The sequence below is a fragment of the Schistocerca americana genome, chromosome 8 (genome assembly GCF_021461395.2).
Source record: "Schistocerca americana isolate TAMUIC-IGC-003095 chromosome 8, iqSchAmer2.1, whole genome shotgun sequence".
Taxonomy (NCBI): domain Eukaryota; kingdom Metazoa; phylum Arthropoda; class Insecta; order Orthoptera; family Acrididae; genus Schistocerca; species Schistocerca americana.
In genome coordinates this window covers 322305744-322319813 of record NC_060126.1, presented here as the reverse complement: position 1 = coordinate 322319813, position 14070 = coordinate 322305744, and the positions used below count along the sequence as shown (strand labels likewise).

The 14070-nt window shown below is 41.5% G+C and overlaps 1 protein-coding gene across 1 annotated transcript in view; it reads left to right on the top strand.

The window, feature by feature from the left end:
- The window catches only part of LOC124545804 (farnesol dehydrogenase-like), a 94907-nt gene extending 81337 nt beyond the window's left edge, over window positions 1–13570 (top strand). Inside the window, exons 6-7 of the mRNA XM_047124750.1 lie at window positions 1379–1537; window positions 13438–13570. Of these exons, the coding sequence (XP_046980706.1) occupies window positions 1379–1537; window positions 13438–13479 (201 nt within the window). The 3' untranslated portion in view covers window positions 13480–13570. The remainder of the gene's footprint in view (window positions 1–1378; window positions 1538–13437) is intronic.
- Window positions 13571–14070: the final 500 nt, after the last annotated feature.

Below are 14070 nucleotides of genomic sequence, written 5' to 3'. Positions count from 1 at the left end.
GGACTGTGCGGCTGGGCTCGGCGGAGGTTCGAGTCCTCCCTCGGGCATCCTTAGGATAATTATCCTTAGGATAATTTAGGTTAAGTAGTGTGTAAGCTTAGGGACTGATGACCTCAGCAGTTAAGTCCCATAAGATTTCACACACATTTGAACATTTTTTTCAAAGATCGGCACTGTAGATTTCTGCTTGAAACAGCGACCACTTCAAACATCATCAGGAGTCCGCAGATGATGACTGAAATCATCGCTATATCAAGCAGAAGTCTATAGATACGAGTCTTTGAATGCTGGCCCCTATTCTGGCCGTAATCGAGGTTGGTATCTCCCTACACGTCGGTAAGGGGCCTGAAAAAAAAAATGGAAATGGCGTCGTTGGAAGGGAGGCCCTATTCGAGGAAGTTCGGCCGCCGAGGGCAAGTATAATTTGCGCGCTGATGATGAGGCTGAAATGATGATGAGGACAACACAACATGCAGTCCACGAGCGGAGAAAATCTCCAACCCGGCCGGGACTCGAACCCGGGGCCGTTTGCATGGGAGGCGAGCCCGTTACCACCTAGCTAAGTAGGCGAACAAGGGGCCTGAAGATAGCTAGTAAATCACCGATATTGATAGCCCAATAAAATAACAGTTCGGAAGTTATCCAGCTGAAAGGTGTTTGATTTGACATTCTGTACTGAACAGCCGAGCCCTCCAACCCTCTCTGAAAAGATGGACATACAGAGTCCCGTACACTGGTTACAAGTCCCGGAAAAAAACCAGACAAATCCATATCCGCGTTCATAACCACGTGCCCTATGTGTCCCATGTGTGCTCTCCATGTTACTCTCTGTGACTGATTGGATTTGAGAAATGGCGGAAGGGGCATGCTGTTGAAATCAGCGCCTCCCTGTCAGGTATGTGATGGCTACCATAAAAAACCTATGACAGAAAAAGTGAATGTAAATCAAGAACATCTTCGAATAGTTCACAAAGAGTAGTTCCTAAAACACGATTGAATACTAAATTACTCATAAATTAAAATTTTTTTTGCGCCCTGAAATTATACCCACTAACAGTGGCGTAGTGAGACAATATATTGATTGGTTTATCTGTGTTCTGTATATAAGCTTGGGCATATGTGTGTATATGTGTGTGTGTAGCGCGTGTGTGCGTGGCTTTTTTTCTCTCTCTCTCTCTCTCTCTCTCTCTCTCTCTCTCTCTCTCTCTCTCTCTCTCTCTCTCCCTCTCTCTCTGTGCGTGTGTGTGTGTGTGTGTGTGTGTGTGTGTGTGTGTGTGTGTGAAAGAGAGAGACAGAGAGAGAGAGAGAGGAAATTTGAATTTTCAGAATTTGAATTCTGTGACTGTACTTACTTTTTGTGTAACACGTCTTCTTACAGGAAGTTTCTCCAGGATTCGTTCAAACTGAAGGTGTGTCAAACGCAATGGCTGTTATTCCAAAAGATTTGGCTGACAAATTCAAGGATATGCCAGCCCTGGAATCAGGAGACATAGCGGAAGCCGTTGTTTACATGTTGTCCCAGCATCCTCGCGTTCAGGTGCGTTACATGCAATATAGAATCAGTAAGCTGAAAATTTGTATTCATACTACGTGTAGATTGATAACTTTGCCTAATGTTAAGAATTTCTTACATAAAATACTTTGACAGTTCAGATGGCAATATTTTAACAATTATTGGTGACTGGTTTTAGCTGAACAATCAGTCATCTTCCGATCAATTAATAAATTAGTGCAGTGTCTATCACAAAACAGGATGAATAACACATGGTCATCAACAGATCTTTACTAAAATAATTTCAGATTTCGTCCATCTTTTCCTAATAATCTCGGGTGGTGAGATGTTTATAGGATAACTATCTAGTGTTAAGGAATCCAGGAGCACAAATCCAGACCCTTCTGTGAATTTCCATAAAGATTACCATGGATTTATGACGCGTAGCTAGGAGGCGTTGTAGGAAAAGCTGAGGTATGATCGGGTAGCTTAGGAGAAAGGTAGATAACAATGACTGTTTTATTGTTGGGGATTCAAATTTATTTCAGTGATAGATAAACAAGGCATGAACAACAAATTTGAATTACGAGGACTAATTTTGATGGTCTAAATTACATCTAACATAACTCAGCGCTGTGCAATATACGGTTATACAACATACAAGGTACTCTGAGGAGCACGAACAGGCGATGTTCCATTTTCTGTCTGAGGCATGGGACCACCGATACTTACACAAGTCATCTTCGATCCAACCTGTGCGAGCCTCATGGCCACACTTTATAAACATTTTACCCAACATCTGATTTTCTTGTTGACGAGAAGGTCTCTTTGCTAAGAAGACAAGGTGTTTCATTCCCATCCTCAGAACAGCTGCTTGTCTTACTCTTCTGACCCTTTTTTACGGTATAGATCCGGAGTCCAGAATTTCTTTTAACCCGGCGGGAAGACGCTTTTCTTGCACTGAGTTCAGTTTTGCTGGGAGGCTGTGACCACGGCGCATTTTCCTCTTCACCCGGTTGGTCATCGTCCGTCGTAATGAGGAACTGGCCTTACACTCTGCGGTGAAACACTGAATTAGGACTGTGTTTGTACATCAGTCGACGGACCAGGATGTGGAGAAGAAGCAGTAACTGACTCTATCGTATTCTGCGAATCTACCATTATTCATTCTGTTGTATCTGATGGTGCATATTCCTCCTTGCCAAATGCATTTGCATTAAGCAGGAAAATACCCGTCTCTTTAAATTCAAATAGGTCGTTTTGCATTGTTGCTGTTCTACTATACGCAAGTCCGAACAACTGAGCTATTAGATACTGGGTTACCATCGTTCCCACGTGGCTAATAAGCTATGTCTCAATTTCCTGACCGTATAAAGCGCTTAATGGTCCCAGCTCAAATGAAAATATACCTCTTCAGTAATGGGTAGTTAATCAAATTATTAGTGACAAAATTAATCTCCAAACTGGCGCCAAATCATGTTAACTCGAGATATAATTATTAAACTGTCGGGTATAATTATTAAATTGTCGTTATTAAGACGTGTACACACAACTACCACGCCGTTAAAAGCATGTACTTCATATATTACAAATATGAGCTATATGTAACGAAGTCAAGGGGTAATGTATCAGGAAGTTCCAGTTTTACACCATTGCTACTACCCGTTGTACCCCAGCTCTACCTTATCTGCAAAATTCCTTCTGCATAAGAAAGAAGGCGAAGAATCGTTTAACATGGCATGCGTTCATGAAGCCTGTTAAAAAGTATTACTCACTGTATTACTTGTGATACGATGGTATAAGTCCATTTCTGAGTACAAAACATCACAAAATAAGGTAAACAACCACAAAAATCTAACAAATTATTTTGCTCAACAACAATGCGTCTGACGCTACCAAGCCTCATGGCGGTAATGAAATTGCTGGCTGTCTTCATGTTCTAAGGTCAAAAAAAGAATGTTATCAAGTACGTGGGTTCCTAGTTTTACCACCATGCCCGACTATACCCGAACTTCTCCTACGGGAGTACTTTCTTATAGCGGCACCAGGTATTCCGCATCCCGTGCTTACTGGTAGATCTGTCACTTTCCTTCGCCCTGTGTTACGCAACAGATTGAACCGGTAGCAAACTCCAGGAAACTAAAAACATTCAGCAACTTTCAAGGTTGTTTACCAGACGCTGTCGTAATGTAATATTAACTGATATCAACTACAGACAGGGATCATCAAATACGTAGGCGGCACATATGTGACTGTCACTGCGGGAACTGTGGGGTTTATTCCGTTGGCCTAAGGGACTGACTTTCCCCGCTCAAGCATGGAAAACACTTAGCTATAAACCAAGCAATAGTGTTCCTAGTTGAAGGTGTGTGAAGAAGAACTACAGTATCTGCTGGATGGAATGAACATGCTAATGAGTACAGAATATGGATTGAGAGCAAATCCGCCCGGGTTCGATTCCCGGCGGGGTCAGAGATTTTCTCTGCCTCGTGATGACTGGGTGTTGTGTGATGTCCTTAGGTTAGTTAGGTTTAAGTACTTCTAAGTTCTAGGGGACTGATAACCTTAGCTGTTAAGTCCCATAGTGCTCAGAGCCATTTGAACCATTTGAGAGCAAATCGAAGAAAGACGAGAGTAATGAGAAGTTGCAGAAACGAGAACAGCGAGAAACGAAACATCAGGATTGGTGATCACGAAGTAAACAGAATTAATTAAATCTACTACTTAGGCAGCAAGATAACCCATGATGAGCGGAACAAGGAGGATATAAAAAGCAGACTGGCACTGGCAAAGAGGACATTCCTGGCCAAGAGAAGTCTACCAGTTTCAAACATAGGACTTAATTTGAGGAAGAAATTTCTGAAAATGTACATTTGGAGCACAGAATTCTGTAGTAGCTAAAGACGGACTGTAGGAAATCGAGAACAGAAGAGAATCGTAGCATTTGAAATGTGGTACTACGGAAGAATGTTGAAAATTAGGTAGACTGGTAAGGTAAGAAATGAGGAGGTTCTCTACAGAATTGGAGAGGAAAGGAATATATGGAAAACACCGACAAGAGGAAGGGACAGGATAATAGGACATCTGTTAAGGCATCGGGGAATAACTTCCATGGTACTAGAGGGAGTCGTAGAGAGTGAAACCTGTAGAGGATGACTGGGATACATCATTCAACAAATAATTGAAATAATTGAGGACGTATGTTGCAAGGGCTAGTCAAGAAGAGGTTGGCACAGGAGAGGAATTCGTCACAGGGGGCACCGATCCAGATCCAGTCAGAAGACTAAAAAAAAAAAAAAAAAGTTTGTGGTAGTAGACTAGTAGAACACCACTAGCGCGTTTCCCGACTCACCATCGTCACACCGCTTCACCGTCTGCTCACGCGACGACACTTCGATTAACTGAGTTGATAGACGTTCCCTCTCAATGGCAGCCAGAGAAAGTTGGTAATAGGAAAACCACCATTGATGTTGGAACCGACAAAGACTTCCACACATCATACACACACTGTGCAGCGAAAAGGAGTATGCTTTCCTAGAAGCTGTATCGTGGTAATCTCTAACTTTGTAAAAATTTAGAAAGGTACCGTTTTCCCCCATTCAGTTTTTGCGGGGCGTAACTAAAAGAACGACAGTTTGGTAACGTTGTATGAATCTGTGAGTGTAATGTATGAATCTATGAGTGCAATTATGAAATCTGAATATTTTTCAGAGCCTGCAAAACATGAAGTTTTATTGCCAAACTGAAATTAAGACACAGTAGGAATTAATGAAGTCAAATGACTGGAGAATACAGAATTTGGATTAGAGCATTGCACAATGCTCTAACAACATCAACGGCTGGTGTAATAGAGAGTTAGATAACAGAGTAGGACATTTCGACTAGGTGACACCACTATTCTTCTGAAGTTCGAAAGAAAGGTAATGCACACCTCTATTGTCCAAGTTTGCATGTTCACGCTACCAGCTGATAATGACGAAACAGAGGGGAAGTTTTAGAAAATGGAGAAATTAATAAATTGTGTGATTATCAATAAGAATCTAATAATGTGGAGAGGCAGCAATAATAGAATAGATAAGGGAATAGAAGACAGAAATACCAACGAAGCTAGAGTGAATGGATCACAGAACAAACTTGGTCATTGCGCTCTCCTCCCCCTCCCTCGTTTCAGTAGTATAATTATGGAGCTTCTGGTCCACGGTATATGTACTTACAAAGGCGCATGTCCCAGTTGTGCAAATGGGGGGGCGAGTTGGTTGGCTCCTTCGTAAGCCACGACTCTTTCTTGCAAGGACGACAGTCAGTGATTCTACACTAAAACACACCCATATTTTGCCCTCACAATCGTATTTTCCAACTTCTTCTTAAGCCGCATTTATTTTGTTGGAAACAGGCCAGTCAGAGAGCTCCTTATAGAACACATATAGACACATGTTTTGCTCTCCCAACTACAGTCCAATATTGTCCCACCCATTAAAAACGGAACAGTATTATTGTTCTATGAGGGCATGCTGATGTAACTCCTCTGAATCTTTTATGTGAGAGCTGTTAAGACTTTGCAAATAAAGCAAACATTATTAATATTCTACACCTTTGTGCTTCATGTCTACGTATTTATTTCTCAACAGTCACCATGGCGATGCACACATTTCTGCAAACGAGAGACCAGTTTGTTGGTACCATCACTGTAGAATGTTAGACTTCGTTGACAGAGCCACAATCTCACCTCTGCTCGCAGCGTTTAATCGCTATAAAAGTTAAGCCCTCGAAGGAGTTCTTTAAGTTTTGGAAACAGATAAAAATAGGATGAGACCAAGTCAGGACCTTATGGAGGATGATCGATGACAGTGAAACGAAGGCTTTGTATTGCTGCAGATGTCACAGCACTCGTGTGTGGTCTGGCGTTGTCATGATGAAGGAGGGGGTGCTCCATTGCTCCATGTGTGCACGAGCTCTTCGAATTCGAAACGCGATTGTAGTACGCTGTTTCTCACGCGCCAATGTAGCTACGTTACACAGCGCCATGTTGCACGCTACATCTCGGAGCCCTCTAGCGGCAGGGGGCTGAAAATACATACACATGAAGAATAAAGAAGCTGGATGTTAATAACTCTGGCTTTATTTAAAAATCTTTAAGAGTTTTCACACAAAAAATTAGGAGGTATTACTTCTCAGCACGCCCTCATTTAATAATATTTAGTCCATTTGGCTCACTTCATTGATTCTGCTGGTGTACGTTACAGGTTAAGGTATACGCTTGACAACGTCTGTCATTTGATCTTTGCAGCAAAGTAAGATAGCACTTTAAAAAAGTATGCATTATTTGTCAAAATACGTCATGATTTGTTCTTATTGATCCAGCTTACAGGTTAAGGTACACTATGCAACAACTTTTGTTCGATCTTTCTGCACACTTGATGCAAGGCACAAGTGAGCATCAGGTTAGGTGTCACAATATTTTCGCATCTAAATTGTACTGTTTGTCACAAACTCACCTTAGTTTGGTTACAACTGATACGCTACATGCAAGAGTCCAGTGATCAGAGAACAGATTATGCGGTGATCAAAGCCTCCCTCCTCACTACAGGAGCCCACGCAAAGCTGGTGTACGTCCTGTGTACAACACTTCTTCTAGTCAAAAGTATTCAGGAATATTAATTTTGCTTTCTATTTCCTGTATATGAATATTAGTAAGATATTCCACGCGCTCTTGGTTGTACGTTGCCAATTCTTTGCTATATACCAGCGGAATCTGTGTATAGAACATTAAATTTACCACTTTAATAAAAGAGTGGTCATTAAATTAAGTTATTCCATTAGTTTTCAGCTTTGTAGCTAGATAAAGAATATCGAGATTTTTTTAAAAAATAGAGGTGGAGTCCCTCCACGCCCATACGGGCATGATGGCCAACTCAAAAGGTCTACTGTCATCTCTGCAAAAGAGTTAGTTTTCTCTAAAGTGAAGTGTCGCAGGATGTGGGTATTGCGATGTTTTCGTACGTCTGGTTAAGGTTAACCATTAATACGCGCTAATCGGGAGATCGATTGGGTCGAAAGTCGAACGTCGACTAGCGGCTTAAAGGGCAGAGGGAAAAAAGTGCTAAGGCAAGAGCCAAGGGAATAAAAGGAGCAGTAGCGGATGTCTTGTTGCCTGCGACAGGTCATGCAAGGGTAGGCTTTGTTAGTTGAGGGTATCATGCATGTCCATGCCTTTGCCGTTGTGCGGTGCTGCTACTCGGCGGCTGCCGCTGGATGCCGGTGCTGATCTCTCGGCCAGCATCAGCAAACCTGTGACAGTTTCATCATCGTTTTGTGTCCGATATGTCAAACGTCAGATGAACAGTTTAGTGTGATGTTGGCGATCCGTTTGTGCGTTAGTGGGCGAGCTCGTCGGTTTCCCTGCTTTAGCCTTTTGGTCGGCTTTAATAGCAGCTGACTTATCCAGTCAGCGTTGCTGATATGCAGGGGCTTGCCGACGTTTCTCGCATGTTGGTATATGTTAGCTTGCCATTCGTTGTGAAGACCCACGGTGCGTGTGTAGCGTGGAGCGTTGCTAATGATGCGTAGCACTTTGTTCTGTGTGATCTGCAGGCGGCACAGGCATGTAGGAGCTGCATATCCCCAGACGCGAGCTGCGTACGTCATCAGAGGTCTAATCAGTGTCATGTATATGGACCTCGACACCCTCCTATTCAGTGTACTTTCCGTGTTGAGCATTGGGTAGATTTGTTTGAGCCTCGTGTGCGCTCTGTTGACAACGTATTCCATGTGGTCCCCCCATGTAAGTTTCCGGTCCAGCCAGAAACCGAGATATCTGACTTTCTCTCGGAAACGTATTGGGCGTGTATGTAGGGTTATCTGTCTACAGTGTTCATGTTTGCGCAGTAGTTTCGGTCTACGTGTGAACAGAATTGCTTCGCACTTGTCAACGTTTACTTAAATGTGCCATCGTTTCAACCAAGGATCGGCAGTTCTGAGAGTCTTCTGTATTCGTGAATTAATGTTCGACTGTTTCCAATCTTGCACATGGATGACTGTGTCATCCGCGTAGATGGCTAACGTCGTGTTTTGTGTTGCTGGGAAGTCGTTAATGAACAAGTTGAAGAAGATGGGCTCTAGGATGCTTTCCTGGGGAACTCCATCTTGGATACCGCGTTGTGTCGATTGTTTGCCATGCACGTCAGTGTTGAAACATATGTTCGTGAGATATTAGTTGTATGAGACGTACAAGACCGTCCGGAAGACCAGCTTCGCTTAGTTTGCGTATAAGGCCGTTGTCCCAAAGACGGCCGAAAGATTTTTCGATGTCCAGGAACACGGCCCCTGTGGCTTTATTCATGTTGTAGCCGAGTATTATTATGTTCGACTACGCGGAGGAGTTGTGTTGTTGAGTGGTGATTCCTAAAGACGAACTGCTCCGGTCTTAGGGTGTCATTGGCGACGCAGTGCCTAGTGATGCGTTTTAATATTACCTTCTCAACAATCTTGCTGAGCGAGCACGGCAGACTGATGGGTCGGTAATTTTGTTGGAGGGAGTGGTCTTTCCCTGGCTTCCTGAACATCAGGACCTTGACAGCCTTTCAAAAGTCAGGGAAGTGTTGGTGTTTTAGGATGGCATTCGTTATGTGTGGCCGGCCGCTGTGGCCGAGCGGTTCTAGGTGCTTCAGTCCGGAACCGCGCTGCTGCTACGGTCGCAGGTTTGAATCCTGCCTCGGGCATGGATGTGTGTGCTGTCCTTAGGTTAGTTAGATATAAGCAGTTCTAAGGCTAGGGGACTGATGACCTCAGATCTTAAGTCCCATAGTGCTTAGAGCCGTTTGAGCCGTTATGTGTGCAAGGTATTCTACGGCTCTATCCGTGAACTCCTGGAGGATATGGTTTTGAATGCCGAGGGGCTTTCTTGGCATTGTAATTTTTGATAACCCATGTAATTTCATTTGTAATAGTGCATCTAATCTCGTCGCGCGTGGGCTGGGCTACAAGTCGTGTAACCTGGTCCTTTTCAAGTGTGAATACTCGATCTGAAGTAGCCAAATTCGGCATGAAAGACGCTGCAAGTGTTGTGGTCATAAGCTCTGCCTTCTCCGTCGCGAAGCAAGCTGGGCTGCCTCGTTCTTGTATAGTGGGAATGTAATGTTTCTCCCTAGTGAAGTGTCTGGCTAGCCTCCACACGTCAGGACGTGTGAGCCCTGCGAGTTCCTGTCCCCATTGTTCGTTTCGAAATGTCTGTACTTTTTTCCGTATTATACCGTGGAGTCTGTTGACGTGCAGTTTATAGAACGGGCGCCTGGTACGCTGCCAGTATCTCCTGAAGCGGTTCGTCATTGAGATAGGCCCGGGATCTCCTGGGGCAGGGCCGTCTAATGTTATGTTTAAGTTTTCCTAGCAAACACACGATTCAAGTACATTTACTACATTAGAGGAAATGAAACATCTGATAATAAACCTATATTTCAAATTCAGAGGAGGATGTAGGTTTATTATCAAATTTGTTGTATTTCCTCTAATATAGTAAACGTCCTTGAATTCTACGTTTGCTAGGAAAACTTAAACATACCACCACTTTCCATAGCATTTTTACAGTAAGTGCTAATATTTTGTATTTCACAAGTGTATCCAGATTTTTCCGTATACTGTGTTTGAACTACATGAAATCTATAGGCCTTGCTTGCATAACTGCAATAGCGTGTTATTTTTCCTTGCTGACTTGCATGCATACATTTCTTAGCTCAATACCCTTCGTGCTACAAGCATGTGGCAAAGAGGGATGAGAGGGGAAGCTATAATTTATAACTTCGGAATGGATGATGTGTTCGACCCTGTGAAAGCCTGTAAAGGTATTAAAAGTCAACAATCCGTATTTACAATGTGCTCTATTGTACTCCATGCAAATCACTTCTCTGTGTTGTAAACCGTCAAATAGCTTACAGAACATTTACAGCATTGTGGTTAACAGAGTTCTGCAATATGCCTATCGTGATAATAAGAGTACACAAAAGTTGATTGACGTTCAAGTGAACTTTCCAGAGAGTCCAGATTAAGAAAAGATTATAAGCTATGTTCTGTTTCCCTATAGTTTTAATTATTTACTTTTAAATTGTATGGTAATTGTTAAAAAAGACTCCAACGAGTACAAAATAAGTGTTGTATTAAATGTGGAGAAACCTAACTTTCTCCAACCAGGAGCTCCATCAAATACAGATAATGCTAAATCAAGATTAACTGCAACAATTAATGTTATTCTGCAGGTCCTAAGAAAAAGAAGCAATGAATTAGAAATACATAAACTGTTCCATAGTACAGAAATTACCCCTTTAAGTGCAGTTACTTTTTATGTGTGTACAAAAGAAAAGTAAGTATGGAACAGGTCAGAAAATACAGAGTGTTGTCGGAAAAAGAACAAGCCATTGTAGTTGCGCAAGCAAAGCTTATAAATTATTTTAAACAAGGTATACGGAAAACTCTGAACATTTCTCGGGAATGTAGGATATAAGCACTTACAGTAAGAATACTGTGGAAAGTGGCCATATTTTGAAATACTCACAGAAAGCACTGGATCCAAGACATATACTACATTAGAGGATATATGACATGTGTTTATGAACATTCGTACGTTTCTGATTTGTTTAAAGAAGATGGTCACATGGTATCTTAATGTAGTGGTCTGAACACAGCGTATATAACAACAGAAAAGTCATTTGCAGTGTTCAGATGTGATAGAATAACCAGATTTAACGGTTATTATTTGGCGACAGTATAGGGAAGAGTTGACAACAAACACCATAGAGAATGTGGAATGGCTTAATAATATTACTATGGATGAGATACAAAGCAAAATTAAAAGTCCTAAATTCTCTTAGCTACAAGAAGTGTTGCACAGTGGTACATGTGGCTTCCAGTATTGGGCGGGCGGAACCTCCCATCAACATACATGCTGCATACACTTTGATCATCAGACTCTTGTAAGTGATGTTTCAGTTTTATCCAGACTAAGGCGACTTTATAACAAATAATACAGATACTTTAGATCTTAAAATAGCATTTTAGCAGTGTATTTGCGGGTTATGTGCACCGTACCTAGTGGGGTGCAAAGCTTGAACTACTGTAGTCGGCAAGTATAACTGAACGCATAAGTTACAGCCACAGTATCCATAAAGAGAGGCACATGTGTTTTTCATGTTATAGAGCAATAATAGAGCAATTTAGACTTTGAAACAACATTGTGAAACTTAACTTGAGGGTCTCTCTTCCCTTGCAGCAAAGTGGGTACAAAGATAGAAGTATGAAAATGAGAACATCCAGAATGGATTGCAGACCTCACATTGTAGATGGGACAAATTCTGACAAACACACACCAGATCGCTAAGCTCACTGAGGTCAAAACTCGAGGTCTGAAGTATCCATTGTCGCCTTGAAAGAATTGCAAGGATATTTTTCTAAACTTTTTGACGGCATTGCCAATACCACATCTGTTTTCATGCTGTTTCCGAGGCCGTTTGCCTTTTCAGTTGAAAGCACCCCTGTGTGTTTGTAGATGTAACTGGCTGGTCTGCAGCGTAATTCCCATTTCATAGACAAATCCGTTTATGCTAAAATTCTGCAGGACGTCTACTTGTTTTCCTCAAGTACAGTTTCCACGTCTCCGTAATTAGATTGCAAAAGGGATACAATACTTCGATCACCATATGTGTGTGAGAGGCCTTTTCTCGATTATGAATCTAAATAAGTCAGATTTACATCGCAACTTGAGTGCAAATCGTCTGCGTCTGCCTACAAGCCGACAGTTTGTACCACATAAAAATTATATTTAGCATTCAGCATGCCAAAAATAATTAAATAACACTGAAAATTTGTTTTGTGTTTGAGAAATGTGAAATTCAAAACCAAGTCATTTGCAGTGTGACTGCTTTGCCATTAAAATGCAGTGTGCTCACAGTTTTCCCCCTCCTAATGCCTAGACAGCGTGATGTGCTGGTGGGGGAAGTGTGCATCAAGGCTGAGCGCCATGGCACACACACCAGGACACAGCTAGTGAACCGAATTTTGACCACACCTGCTTCAGACGACGAAACCACTCTTCGTTGCAGTGCTGTTCGTAGGTTGTCACAATTCTAGTAGCAAAGAGGAAGGTGCATTGGAAGGAAAATTTCGGCGCACTAAAAAGAGATCGTCAAGACTCACAGCAGGTACTCATAGCCATCTAGTAAACATAAAGACCTGACAGCTGGTTCCTTAGCCACAATAATCTTCGGCGCTACCAATCAAGTATTTACTTTTATATTTAGTTGTAACAGGCTCCAAAAATTCTAGGTCACACGTCTTGTGTCATCAGGCATTGCTGTTTGTGACTATGCATGGCTTATACAGTGACTCGTCTGGAAGGTGAGTAATTTTCAATGGACAAAGGGCTACTATGGTCGTGCAATTGTTAATATGCTCAGTTATCAGAAAACATCTGGAGAGAAAAATGGTATAGTGAGTGGATTCCACTGATAAAAACTTGAAACAAATATGATGGAAGTTATTTTCAAAAATTGGGACTGTCTTGTAAAAACTAGGGCTGTCTTTTAGTATTAGGCTAATTGTGGTCTGTTATGGGTTCCAACTCCTTCTTGGGCTGCCAGGATCTCGTTTTCCTTTTGGTTTAAAGTTCCTATTCTATTGCACTCCAGATTTTCAACTGCCTACAAATATCTTCATTTCGTGTATTATCTATTCTTTTTCATTCCTTCGCCGCTCTAATAAATCTCATTTTTATTTCTTGTATTTGTTTTCCTTCCTATTTATTCAATACCGATGATTCACTTCCGATTCACTTCCATAAAATAGAGAGGGCAAACTTTTTAATAAAATTGCAGTCCTTTTTCTTCAGTTGTTTGAGCGTATAAAGGTATAAAACTTAATCATTTGCAAGACCTTAACACCATTTTCACTTCTTGTTGCAGGTGCACGATGTTATTGTGATGCCAACTGGCCAACCGATCTAAGATAAAGATACATCCTGTATCCATCTGTTAAAGATTGCATAGCACCAAATATTTCTTAGTGCTGATGTGAGAACAATAATGCTATATTACTATTTATAATTGGAAATGTTTTATACAATAAATAGTTCCTTGTTAAATAGTGTGTCTCTGTGTGTTATTTTTTTTATACCCAGCCAGACTTCCCACAAATAGGTACAAGTATTTCAGAATGTCCGTCTACATTATGCGAGTTTGTACATTGTATTTGATAACTTATGTCATTCAAAGTTGTTTCAAGGCAAGAGGACGTAGGTAATCGATGAGTTTCATGCATAGATCATGACATATTGGACTTCTGTGAAAGCTGCTTCATCAGTAGACCCAAAAAATGTTTATAGGACGACAGCCGAAATTTCTAAAACTGTCGGTTCAAGTTTTTAGTGATCTTTTAGGTCCACATTGATAAGCGCAGGCTAACACTTTGCAAGTGTTATTTAGTATAATGTGCCAAATATAGCTACTAATTTAGCTATAACTTCTGCACAAGTAAGTACAAGGCAGGAACTGAACAAACAGTCGATTTTTCTCTTTTCACACATAAACACGTTATCA